The 13,886-nt window shown below is 41.3% G+C and overlaps 1 protein-coding gene across 1 annotated transcript in view; it reads right to left on the reverse strand.

Annotated features, from left to right (window-relative positions):
• Positions 1-5: 5 nt before the first annotated feature.
• Positions 6-13,886, reverse strand: part of TPH1 (tryptophan hydroxylase 1) — a 14,085-nt gene continuing 204 nt past the window's right edge. The window contains exons 2-11 of the mRNA XM_042038695.1: positions 9,939-10,076; positions 8,804-8,987; positions 7,840-7,940; positions 7,089-7,156; positions 5,619-5,815; positions 5,035-5,170; positions 4,400-4,526; positions 3,194-3,289; positions 2,654-2,787; positions 6-2,337 (exon numbers count right to left, since the gene is read on the reverse strand). Coding sequence (XP_041894629.1) covers positions 2,163-2,337; positions 2,654-2,787; positions 3,194-3,289; positions 4,400-4,526; positions 5,035-5,170; positions 5,619-5,815; positions 7,089-7,156; positions 7,840-7,940; positions 8,804-8,987; positions 9,939-10,076 — 1,356 coding nt within the window. The 3' untranslated portion in view covers positions 6-2,162. The remainder of the gene's footprint in view (positions 2,338-2,653; positions 2,788-3,193; positions 3,290-4,399; positions 4,527-5,034; positions 5,171-5,618; positions 5,816-7,088; positions 7,157-7,839; positions 7,941-8,803; positions 8,988-9,938; positions 10,077-13,886) is intronic.

The raw sequence follows: 13,886 nt of genomic DNA on the forward strand, positions 1-13,886 counted from the left end.
AGACATCAGCTTTCCTCTCGTGTTTATTGCTACGGTGCCGAAGTAAAGGGCTTTGGTGATTTTGATAATTTCCAGCAACTCATTTATTTCACTGACATTTAAGCCTCCACAACGGTTTTAAGTACCTAAACTATCACCGTTTTACAGAAGGTTCGGATGGGTGAAGCCAAACATACACGTTGTTAGTGCCGTGGAAGTGCGTCTTCTTGGCAGTACTTCTAGCAGTTTACTTTTGTTACACAAGTGCAAATAAACATACAACTGCTGTTTTTACAAAGCATTTGAAAGTAGGTGCTAATTTAACAAGTTTAAGAACTCCTACTTGAAATGTAGACAGAGTTCAGACAAGGCTTGAAGTAACACAGACCTGTTTATATTTCAACATCATAAATCCAACGTTGTTAAAACTGTAGCTGAATATTAACTATTATCACAGAAGCAGACAAAACAGATCCTCCCTTACTACTCACTTAGAAGAAGGTTTCTTCTTTAGAAAGACAATGTTCCTAAAATCTGTTTTTAAATTAAGTGTAATCTAAGCCATAAATGTTGTAGACCATAATTCTACATCTTAAATGCTCTTTAAAACAAAGTTGTAGCAGGTTAATAGCCACAGAAGCAACAATCTAGTCTTGATTTAAACAGTGAATATTCTTGGAAAGGTTGGCCTGGCAATTGCTTATGGAGCAGAGGTGTCCTACTAGAAAGCATATGAAACTCAAGCTAATTTTCAAGCACAGAGGTTGATGAAAGTCCTTTCAAGTTCTCAAAATCCTGGACTAGCATCTCCAGTGTATTTAAGATTTCAGACCATTCTTCCAGCACGCTTTCTGGATTTCCTGATAAGATCTACCTCTGAAAAAACCAGTGCTTAGGGTGCTATTAAATATACCCTGCACATCAGATTCCCCACTCAAATGTCTCACATCCTGCACACATGTCCGTGCCAGGACAGGGGCAGCAGAAGCTCTGCAAGTTTGCTACTGTGCAATGCAGACAATTCAGCAGGGCACTACTTCCCACCACTTTTAAAGTGCTCTGGAATTAGGTATACTTTACACTACAAGGTAGTTTGTTGCCTTCATAGCCACAGAATTCCTATGAAATGCTTGGGCCTTTCAGTTATAGTTAGATTGATACGGGATGAAGGTGTTCAGGCCAGGTAAAGAAGAAACTAAACATATCTTTGTGCAGCTTGTGTAGGTCAAAAAAGCGACTGAGCAATCAACAGGATATTTATTTTTACATAAAGCACACTGATCTATGAACTTTGGGTGTTATTTTAAACTTTGATGTTATTTTAGAGCCAGTTAAGCTATTTGAATATTAAGTTGCAATTTGGAAATGGTTTTAGGCTTTGTGCTAAATCAGTGCTTGATGGCTTGCTTTATTTTTTGCTAAATTAATTCAGTCAGGAAAAAGGCAAATATTATCTCTGTAAGGAAAGGTCTTCCCTCAGGTGCAATACCCAGGACAGCAACAAAAATCCTGACTTAGCCAATAGCAAATCTCTTAAAATAAACATAATTAGGATTTCATGCAAGAGCTGTATCTCTGCCTTATACTAGACGCATGCCAAACAGCACACTTGCAACTCTTTGTGGCAAGAATAATCCCTTTGAAAGCAAGATTTGACCCGTCCCTTTTATCATGTTGAACCTCCAGCTATTTGTGTCCTGATGCCTGCATTACAATCATTCAAGTTTCAAACTTAGTAGCACAGACTTAGAAACACTGAATTACCACAGCTTCCACCCTGTCAAGTCTTCAATGCTATACAGTCAGTAGCACCGACTGCTGGAGTCAGAAATGGAATTTTCCCCAGGGGGATTTATTCCACTTTTGCCTTGTAAGCCACCTCCTGCAGCACCTGATCCCAGCCCTGATCCACAGATCACACTTTTTCTTCAGTCAGGCAATTTCTCTGTTCCCCTACAAGCCTCTAAAAGGCAACTCTGGACATTTTTTATCTAAGGGGGATGGAGGAATGCATTTATGTGACGAAATTTACAGAGAGCAACAAGATAAAATTGTTATTCTTATGGGCCATTCACTCTTCCATGTGTAAAGGAGTGAGTACTGCATACAACACATTATATGCCTAGAAAGAAATCAGTGGGGGAATGGGAAGAATTGGATTGCACCACGGTGCTGACAGGGTGTTAAACTTCCAGCTGCTTGCCCATCTTGCTGAGGGCATCGCTGACAATGTCCAGCTCGTGGCGCAGCTCGTTCACCACGCTGGCGATGCTTTTCGTGTCTTTCAGGATCTGCACACTCTGAGTGTAGGGATTGTACTTCACCCCAAAGGGGCGCTTGATGGTTTTTGCAAACTCTCTATTGAGGTAAAAAAAAAAAGAAAAAAGAGTGTGTTATAACCAAAAGAGGGTGTTGTAAACAAGACATAAACCACACATGCATTCTCGGTATGCAGCCAGTATCAATAACCACTTTTCTAAACTACTTAAACATAGTTCTAATTGTTATATATCTCCCACCCAGTACATGGAAGACCAAGAAAATACTAACCAAAATCCCAATGCTGAGAAAAGTAGTTACAAAACTAATAAGAATAAAAGGGTTTGGTGCTGCTACAGAGAGATGTTTAAAATCAAATCTGCTTTCATAAAAAGGTGTGGAGGGAAATCTGTACCTCATCTTTTCCTTAGCTTCTTCAAAACTTTCAGAAACAAAGTAAACCTCCTGGAAAGTTGTGATGAGACATTCTTGCTTGCAGGTGACCTTTGGATCAAAAGGCTTGACTTTGGCGCTGTCAGAGAGTGAGTGCTGGTGACGTGTTATCATGGGTCAGAGGAACATCACCATCCAAAGAATTCAGGAGAAAGATGATGCAACAAAGTGAATAAAAAGGATTATGTGACATGATTGTAGTGCACTGCATCTTAAAATTTTTATCTGCAGATGAACAGTGATTAAAGCCTAACAAACTGAATTATTCTGAACGGTCATATTCTGCCAGTCCGGGTGAGAAAAGGGATTCCACAGACACGAGGCTCATGTATAAACAGAAGCAGTATTTTCAGAATCTGGTTAAACTAACAAAACTTTAATCTGGAAATAGTTACTCAGACTCTAACATCAAGAAATTATACTTCATGAAAAGCAGGGCAAAACAGTGGCAATAATAATGAGGTACAAAGAGAAGAGGCAAACAAGCAGTAGCCATTCTTACCTTGAGCTCACTAATTGAAGAGAGCAAGCCAGCCCCATAAACTCGTAGCTGTCCCTCTTGCTTGCACAAGCCAAACTCTACCGTGAAGAAGTAGCACTGAAACAGAGAAAGAAGTCAAACAATTCAGCCTTCATCAAAGATGCTGTGGTGAACTAGATGCGAGCATTTTTATCTGTAGGTGGCATCAAATAGTGGCAAATATCAGATAGTTATCACCCAGTTATCCTCAGATATTTAAAGAGGAGGAAAGCCAGAATGGAAGGGTGAAGAACCACAGGATTGCATGTTTCTCATAAGAAAGGTGGATGTTACAGATCACCCAGCTGGGCTGGAAGATGCTAATGTCAGTGACAGCACTGAGGTGTAAATATGTTTTGAAAAATACTGACGTGAAATCACAGCCTCAGCTTAAAAGAAACACTGGATGGAAAGGATCTGTGAGTCAGAACAGCCCAGTACAGTTTGTTTCTCGTTTGCTTAGTGTCCTGTAAAATTAAAGGCGTTCAGTTCATTGGATTTCAGGATTTCTGCAGCTATACAGGAAGGAACACTATTTTCATAGATGGCTCAGTTCTGCTCCCACTGAAGGTAATACAAGTTTTACCACTAGCTACATGAGGTGGGAAAAGAAATTTTAAAAATCAGCAACCTAATTCTTGCATAACTGGCACCAATTATTTTTCATCTAAATTTACTTTTAATCTTAAAATACTTTTCCCAAGACATCCAGAGACTGATATCCAGAAAATTAATTTAGTTTATATTATTTTAATTTCTTGACTGAAAAATATCTAATGCTAGCACTCAGCACATTCAATACCATGTAATTTCAATTCATTCTACACATTAAAGAAATAGAACACTTTCAAATCACTGAATCATGTTCCCAGAAGTAAGACAACTTTGTCTGAAAGAAATAGACCATAAAATTTCAGTCTGCAAGAAGTAGTCTACCACCAGAAGTTGAACCATTACTTGACACTAGAGTGAAGAAAAATACCAGTCATATCAAATTTAAAGTGGGGTTTTTTTCCTAGCATGGAAGATTTTTTACAAGCTTTAAAATCCAGGGACCAGTGAAACACACAGATCTAGCAGCTGGTGTGGGTAATATTGACACAAAGCTCAAAATTTATTCGATGGAGTGGGATCAGCCTAGTAAAGCACAAAGCTTTTGATGGAATCCCCAGGCACTCAAACACTCACCGTTGCCAGTTTTTGGACGGCCTCATCTGATGCCCCAAGTGATGCAAGACCAATTTCCTGGGAGAACTGAGCAAAACTGGGTTCAGCCAAAAGAGGGACATGGCCTAGGAGCTCATGGCAGGTATCACTGGAAAAAGAAACAAAACAAGAAATCTCATGATTTGTCTTTGTGGCAAAGTGAAAAAGCAGCACCACTGAACAGATACAATGTCTTGCATTAAACTTTAATATCCAAAGGACAGAAAAGTGTCACTCATTTATCTGAAAGCAGCCAAGCAGGTCATACCAACCATACCAACATATAAAGGGCATAAAATCAGATTTTCAAATGAAGTTGCCTAAAATTAAGATCTGAATTCCCCATTTGTGAGGCAACTGGCTATTAACCTAAGTGCACACAGTGACATTAGTAAGAGATCTCCAATAACATGTTGTGTTTTTGAAAATCCTGCACTTATGAACGTGGTACTTCAGCATGCTGTAACTTCATTACATTCAGCATGAAGGCTGAGTCTTCAGCACCTTAAAAATAAGTTTTATGCTGGTGTTCTTGAACAGCTTTTAAGTAACTTGGCTCTGGGCAAGCAAGATCCAAAACTTTCTCTCAAATTCTACCACAAGATTAAATGACTCACGGCTCTGGTGTATAGAGGGGGTCCGAGCTGTGTCTGACATATTGAGTGCAGTGAAAAACTCGGAATGCTAATCCTGCCAAGAAGTCTCTGGGTGACAAATATCCAGCAACGGGGCGAATGGTGAAGCCTGTACGCTCTGAAAATGAGCAGAGAAACCGTACATTAGTTTAGCATAGGAGGCACAACGTTGGCAGCTTTCCTGCTGGAACTGGGTGACAGCCACGGCACTACCTTGGCTCAAAACCACGTGGGAAAATGAGGCGTAGGCTTGAGAACGAGCAACATTTTTTAAAATGGACCTACCTCTGTGCCAATGGATTTCCTAGGATTCCATGCCTAGAATCAACAATATAGCCAGGTATCTCCCTAGCCAACCCTAAAAATCTTTTCAGACACTGCCTGTCAAATGTCACTGTATGCATTGAAAACACAATACATTAAAGAGGAGGCCAAAAGGCCTCCTAAAGGACCAGAACGAATACAAGTCACTAAGGATGTTCCCTTGTGCGCACAAAACAGCGGGATTTGCAGTGGACCTTGGTTTATTTTGAAAATTAGAACATTTTAGAAACTCAGCACATTACCTTTCAGGAAACGGGACACATCTTCCAGCTGGGGGATATTGTCTTCCCTGTATCCACAGTGTTTGCTGAGCAAAGGGAGGTTTTTAAGGTACTCTCTGCAGGCATAAGTTGGGTAAAGATTGTTAAGCTCTTGGTACACAGTCCCCCAAGTCTTGATCTCCTCCTCAGTGAATTCAATCTTGGGAATTGGGTCACCACTGCAAGGAGAAGAGGAAGAAAGGACATTCCTCAGTAAATGGCTAATAAGAGGTGACTTAATTTACCTACTATTACTATTTAACTCCTGTGTGACTGCGCTACTTGGCATTAGACGCTGTCAAATACACAGTGAGATCTGGTCTATGTCCTGGAAAGCTTTTAGTCTAAGGACTTGCCTTTTTTTTCCACTTTAACCAGTTGTCAGGAGTCTTTGCATTGAGCTCACTTAAAACTTTGTTTCTGTAAACAGTTTTAATTGTTTAATGCCAAGAGTAAGGTTTAAAAACCTGTGTAATCTCTTCACAGCTTCAGGAGCTGATGACACATCCTTTTCCCTGTTGGATTTCTAAGTCTGCAATTATTTTCCATTACCCTTTAAATTTGTTTTAGGAAAAGAGAATTCCCTAAATTAACAACACATTGTGTGACAGCAGCTAAATATACACATCAGGTAAAAATCATACCTCTGTGCAGAGGAGACAAGTACCTCTCTGAGCATATTAATTTTAGTCTCTCTTTCCTGTTGAGGCCTCAGGACCTTGAATAAAGGGGATTATGGCAAGGGAAGTGTACGCTGCATTTCCACTGCCAACTAAGGAACTGGCATGGAAAACGTTTTTCCAGGAGAATCTCTGTCAACAACACATTACCAGTAATCAGCTTGGGACTGTGGTAACCAGTTGTATTAAACACACAGTGCAGTGGAACTCTAAATACAGACCTTTCCTAGGTCATTTTCAGTTGAGGAACTTGACACCTAAATTCAATCAGGCCACATGAAAATCACGCTTAGAAAGAATTTACAGCACTGAGTTATGAAACTCTTACTGCTTTAAGATCTCCAGCCCCCGCTCCCCCCCACAAGAAGCATCTCCAAAGACACAAGCTCTTAGAATTTCTTTTCACAGAAAACTTTTTATCTACACATCACACATGCTAGTTTTAACCAGGAAAGAAAATTCAAGTATTAACATTTGCCCAGAAAGTTTAGTCTCAGTGGTCACTGGGCTATATACTGGGATTTGCCTCCCCTCCCTCTCCTTTGCAGAGCAGCTGGCCAAGCCACACCTCCTCAGACTGACCAGGGCTGCTTCGATCTACCTTCTCATCTTGCCTTACATCTCTCTTCCTTTCACCTCCTTGGCTCTGATTCCTGAGCTGAACATGCATGTCTCAGCCTGACCTGAGCCCAGGAAGGTGAGCTCCTCACAGTCCACTCTGCTATTATTTCAAAGCACCCAGAAGGCTTATTCTGGAAGAATTCAAGCTTACTGTTTGTAGTTCATAGCCAGGTCTGCAAAATACTTTCGCCTCTTGCGATAGACATTGTCTTTGAAACCCTGGTGGTAAGAAAAGAAAACACAGTTCAGTGAGTTTCCTAGCCATAATAAATAAATCAATTTAAAACAGGACACTTGACATTTCTTCAGTTGGGGAATATAAAAGTATGAAGTGTAAGAATGAAAGGAGAGGGCAGGAAACTCGTAGCTGTAGTCTGAAATGTTTAACAGATGGGAACTGAGCAAATACTCCAAAGCAGAAATCAGCTGGTTTATGCATGCAACTAAACATTTTGTAGACAGGGATTCATTTTAGTCATATCAGTATTTACACAAACTTAGTTACTTGCTTGATTATTCTAAATTACAGAACAAATTGCCCATTTGCACTGCCCAAATACCAGTTTGGTTTCTCCAGTAAGGAAGAAAGAAAGAGGAGGAAGAAAGCCTGCCTCAAAACAGCTTTTATTTTTTAAGATTTTTGAATTTGTATGTGACCACTCGGGGCCCAGTCCTGGAGTTCTTGCACAAGTAAGCCCTGCAGAATGGCACAGGAACTGAATTCAGTCAGTCTTGTCTGAACTAAGAAAGAGACATGAAATCCCCAAGAGAAAGTGCTCAGACCCCCAGAGGCACCATTGAGGGGGAGGAGAGGGAGGAGGAAAAGCTGCTATTTTTTAAAGTCAGCTCCACAAAGGATGTTTCCAACTATGGACTGGGTGTCGGGAGGGAAAAGTACTTACAGGATGGTCAGCATCTAAGTCAGACCCGTACATCAGCACCCGGTTTGCACACTTATCCAAATCTGAGATCTTCTTCGGAAACCAGGGAATGTTCTCCATGTCTAGGGAAGGCATGGAATCCACAAGGTTATTAATAACACCAAGGGAGGAAACGCTACTTATGGTGGTTACAGCTCAATCTATAAATTAAAGGGGCACGAATAAGACAAGGGAGTCCTCTGCCTATCTGGCAGCAGCCTCCAGCTCACACTTCCTCCTCGGTCACTGCCACAGTCTGCCTACAGAGCGCAGCCAGCCCCAAAGCCTCCGGGAAGGAAACAGTTAACATGGGTTTCTCTGGCCCTTTGCTGTTGTTGGAGTAGCATCTAGAGGATCCCATGGAGACAAGGTCTCCCCATGTACAGCTGCTGGGAGTCTTTAGGGCACAAATGGTGCAAAGGAGAACAGAAGCGATTTGCCTGTGGTCCCTGGGCAGAGTGGGAGCAGGTTAGAGTCCTCCTATCCTGCTTTACTAACCGTGGGAAATGGATGTTTCTCCATGGTTAAGTACCTGGGAAGCATCCAGCTTTGCCTCGAGGGGTCTGGGAGGAAGAGGAACAGGAGGCCCTGCAGCCTGAGAGAGGTGCATCATTACAGTTTTGCTACCGACCACTTTGGGGTTATTTTTAGCCTAAAGGGTTTTTTTGCCAAGCTCTTGGCAGAGCAGTTAATACACTGTTTTTCTACCTCAATGCTCCTCAGTTTACTTTAAAAGGTCAGGAGACTGTTTAGGTTGAATTTCCCCTTACTTACAGCTAAAGTAAGCCATTTTATCCAAGAAGTCCAGACCTCTCCTCAAAGACACAGGTACCTGGTGGCAGGTGTCTGAACACACTACACAAATGCAGGTGGGGACAACTATAAAAATATTTCAAACCAACACATTCAGAAGTGCATTTTCATCAGAACTGCCTTTTGTACCTACCATCTTCCTGGACATTGAAATGCTCTGTTGGGCTCACAGAGACAATGTTGACATGGGATTTCAGGAGCTGGAAGATCTCGTTCAGTTGCTCCCTGTTACTGTCACAGTCCATGAAGATCTCAAACTCAGAATTTCGTCTCTTGGACTTCCGTGACTCAATGTGTACCAGATTTACATGCTTCTCCTGTTTGGTAAGAAGTAATGTTCTCAAAGAGACGGACTAAAAACAATTGACTAAAAATGAGAATATCTTTTCAAACTGCTATTCTACTGCCATGAGCTATTCACCACCTCTGTGAAGCTGTTTTAGTTAATTGGATCTCTTGATAGCAGTTTGCTTATTGGAGGGGAGAAAAGGTTTGATTTTCTATTCAGAAGAAAGTGAAAGTGAACCTCTGTTCTTTCAGTTTTATTTACATTCAGGAAGCATATAAAGACACAGTCAGGCAGTTTAAATTCATAGACCTTTTTCTTTCATCTTTCCCACAGGAAGCTGATTAGCAAAATTCACCAAAATGCCAATCAAGTCACCATATAATTATCTCACAAGTGTGCAAAGGATTTAAAAGCAGTAGTTTTCAGGGCATTAGTTTCACTTCTCTTCAATCTGAAAAATTATTTAACCATGTGTTTTATATTAGGAACATTGAGAAAACCTCAGGCTAAAACATGCAGGGCCACACACCAGAGCACAGTGGCTCTGCACATATTCTTCACACAATACCTGCCCAGTAGCTGTGCAATTGCAGCTCCTCTGTCACCTTCAGCCTGGCTGGGCAGTGTGACAAGGGTACTGCACTCAACACAGGCTGACACCCCAAGTGTCCACCTGCCATCAGCAGGGGCTTCAGACCACCTGTTATTCCCTGCCAAAACGTCGAGTGCCAGTCCTCTTGTCATGAGGGGAAAAGGCAAACCTCTCTCAGTGTTTAGTCAGTGCAGGTAAGATTTTTAGCCAACCATCATCTAATTTCTGAGGCATAAATTTGCCTTCATGGGTAATTTTGGGTGCAAAGTGGGAGCCAGGTTAAGAATCCTTATTAAATGGATGTAATTAATTCTAGTGTGTTCCAAAACTACCCTTACAATTTAAAAGCACAGAGCTGCTGTAGCAATATGGTTATCACATACATACCTGAAAGAGTTTTAATGCTTTTACAAGTCCTCCAACTTCATTCTTCAAGGAAAAAATTATGGCTGTCCTTCCTCTTTCAGATGCATGGTCTTCATTCTCTTTATTATCTTCAACCATCATGTAAGCTGACTTATTTAACTAGATGCAAATAAACAAAAAAAAAATGGTTTGAATGGATAGCAGTGCAAAAAGTGTAACTTTTCACATTTCAGGTTGTCTTGGGGTAATGCTGTGCTTTGACTGATCAACCACAAAAGGACAATTACGAATTAAATCATTACACAATAACAAGAATAAAGTTAGGCAAACATAGAATCTGTGAGAGATTGAAATACCAAGATATCTTTCTTTTAGTTGAACGATTTTAGGGACATCTTTAGTTATTCAGTAGGATGCAGAAAATGTTCTCGATGTATAGTTTATAATTAGCATTGTTACTGGGAGGAAGGGGAGCAATAAGATGTCAGCAGAAACAGTACATTGAACAAAACACTTGTTAGCAAGTTCAGTGAACACTGGCAAAGGGAATAATCCAAATCCCGCAGGACACAGGTAGGAAAAGATGAATCAGGATTCAGTAGATCAGAACTGAAAAATCACTGCCTTTCTCTTGTTACATAACTGTAAAACACTGTTTTCATAGGGCAAGGAGACAAACCTAAGAGGTAAAATGTTTTGCTGACCAGAATCTCCTGGTTATAGAGACAGTCCCTCTCTGATCAACCACAGCCAAGCTGCTCCATCTTCTTTGTCCCCTAATTCGTTTGTCAAACCCTTGGCATAATCACCCAAATCACACACTAAAAGTTCAGACACCCCACACTGTCAGACTGTGTGGTTCTGTACCTTACTAATGGTCATGCTCCTCACTGTGTGGAAATCAGCAGATATCACAGACCATATCCTTAGCTACATGTAGCCAGGCCATAAAGAGAGATAATACTGAAACAGTGAAGAATGGGGAAAATGCAAAGTAAAGAAAAAATACAAGGCTTATAAGCAGAGCCTGTCTCTCATACATCTTCAAACCTTGCAAAAAAGAAAGAATAAAAGATGAGGTTTCTGAATGAGTCAGCAAGAAAGAGGAGAGGAACAATGAAGGCACATTATTGCTATTTGGAATTATTTTTTGATCTGACACAGCTGTTAAAGATATCACTATCTTGGGACATTTTCAGAAATGAAAAGAGCAAAACAAAAATGCAATCAAAATGCACCGGTTCCATTGATTCCCTTATACAGTCTCTCCAGCTTTAACCTCTTTAAAATAGATAATGCTGAACAGCTAAATGTTTCTACCTATAACTGAGAATTTTGAAAAGAAAAACCAGCTTTTACCTATCTTTTATCAAAATGTTCTCATTCACCATTCAGATTAAGAACGTAAATCTGCCTCACAAAATAATTACATTACTTTCATTTTAGATTGAGTGATTTACAATGAGGCAGATACTTGATGCTGCTTTAAGGCTTCAAGCAGGTAATTAGGCATGGGATTCCAAAGTTGTGTCCTATGGAAAAGGTCCAAGCCCACTGATGCTAATGAAAATATTTGGATTTCTGACTGGGTTCCCACCTCTAATGAGTTGCCACGATATGATGAGCCTGGACAATAGTGTCAGACCATCACACCACAGCAATCAGCTTGAGTCCAGACATCAAATTCTCTGCTGAAACTGTTTGGCAGGCCCAGTCTAGGTTCACCTGAGCAGCCTGCAGGTTTCCCAGCTCACTTCAGTGTCAGATCACAATTACAAGAGCCAGGAACAGGCACTGAGCAAAGGTACTTCAAGCAGAAAAGGAAAAGCTAGGAGCACCACAATTACATACAGGTCATTGGTTGTTGTCTCAAGTGCAGAGAGGCCATTTGTGTGAGCCAAATCCTGTTCAGATGATACAGCTGTAGGAGATGCTGTGTGCAAAGAAGTCTCTGTTACAAGTAGAGTTAGGTGGCAGTCTTTGAAGGCAATGAATGTAGGGCTGGTTTATGTAAGTGGCTAATATGCAGCATGTTGGCTTGACTCCACATTTAGGAGCATTGACTTAAGCCCAGATCAGCCTTTATGAGATTTGGCACAGTTGCATGCAGTGTTATGAGGTGCACAGCTGGGACAGACTACCTGCACCGAAAACGAGTGTTCTTCTTTCATGTTTTGCTGCTGCAACTTACACTGTGTCTAGGATCAGGTGACAACATCTGTAAAGTTATGTGTTTAAGAGATCAATGAAGAAAATACAACAAAACACAGAATGTTCTTATATTAAGCCCTAGAAATGACCTCTAACTTAGGAATTAGAAGTTGGACAAGAGAAATGGAGATGCCTACAATGCCAAATGCACACCATTTACATATTTAACCCTACACCAAAGCTAATCTTCTGCTTTAATTAAAAAATTAACTGAAGACAGTAATGCAGCAGCCATTTGGGTGTAAGGCAACAGGAGAAAATGTTAATGCAGAGACAATCCCTCTCCTCCAGTGGCTGCACTTCACTTATATTTTATTCCCTATCAGTAACTCAGCAACCCAGCTCTAATAAAATCTGACACTTTTCCTTTGCATGGTAACACATTTGAGCTTTTTGGAGGGTGAAGGGGAAATTAATATTGCATTGATGGCTTTTTATTAATTATGCAAGTCATTAACTGATCTTCCACCAACCTGACTCAGTCAGGTTGATGAAAGTACACACACATAGAGGTATTCTAAATCCTTTATTTAGGTAGATAACCAGGTGCTGTCTGGTTAAAGACTGCACTTTTTGGGACCCATAGCAATTATCTTCCCTTTCTCCTTCTCCCCAAAGGTTATTCACTGAGAGAGAGATATTCGAGGGTGCATACTTTGTGCTTTAATTGTTTACATTAATAGCTAACCACGATTTAAAATTATCCAAACATATTTGCTTTTAAAAAATTACATTTTAGAGCCATAAATTGAAGATTAAAAAATCTTTTCAAAATATTTCATACTGACTGACAGTAATCATGATTAATAAAAAATGTCAATGGGCATTTGATATTCTCTTCCCTTTAAGTAGCTGCTTAGTTTGTCACTGTCCTTTTGACACACTTCTAGGGAAGGATGAAGACACGATATTAGGAGTGACTACAACTAGATATCACAATACGTTTTCCAGCCACACCAAAGTTCTTCCTAAGACTTAGCTCTTAGACACCAACCCAAAAGATGTGCTGAACAGCTTATTTGGCTTCCAAGTATCTGAGGGATACAGCAAAGCAATATTTTTGTGAAACTTTACTCCTTTGCTGTCAGCTTCTTGTCTTCACAAGGAGTTTTACAGACTTTATCAACTGCACAGTATCAGTAACTGCAGCCAATGCATAAGTGCTGATTTTATCTGGTCTTCTCTGATGCACTAAGCAAATTCCCACTATAATGTGGAGTAACCCAGGAGTGCGTTTTTCTGGGCTATATCACACCCTCTGTCTCCTAAGCAATGATGCACCAAAAGTTGCTTAAGTACCTTAACTTCATGTGCTCGCATTTACACTTTGAGACTTTTCCCCCCTCTTCTATCCAGGAACAGCAGCATAACCAGTCCCATCCCAATCCCAGCGGCACTGAACGCTGCCGCCGCCGCCGGAGGAGCCGCACCCCAGGGCTCTCCAATGAGCCCTCTCCAAGTAACCGGGGCCGGAAAGCTCCCTTTTTCCCCAAATCCCCGCTCCGAGAACGGCAACAGCGAAGCGCCCGAGCTGTGACTCCACAAAAGCGGCGTTTACTCCGCAAGACAGGACCGATCCCGAGGCCGGTCAGCGAGGATCCCATCCCGCTCCTCCCGTGCTCACCCCGCTCCTCACCTGTGCCCATCCCGTTCCTCCCGTGCCCATCCCGCTCCTCACCTGCGCCCAACCCGCTCCTCACCTGCGCCCATCCCGCTCCTCCCGTGCCCACCGCGCTCCCCTCACCTGTGCCCATCCCG

Source organism: Corvus kubaryi, unplaced genomic scaffold (assembly GCF_017639235.1).
Source record: "Corvus kubaryi isolate FWS band 111438036 unplaced genomic scaffold, C.kubaryi_AGA036_p1.0 37392, whole genome shotgun sequence".
In the NCBI taxonomy this organism is placed as follows: Eukaryota; Metazoa; Chordata; class Aves; order Passeriformes; family Corvidae; genus Corvus; species Corvus kubaryi.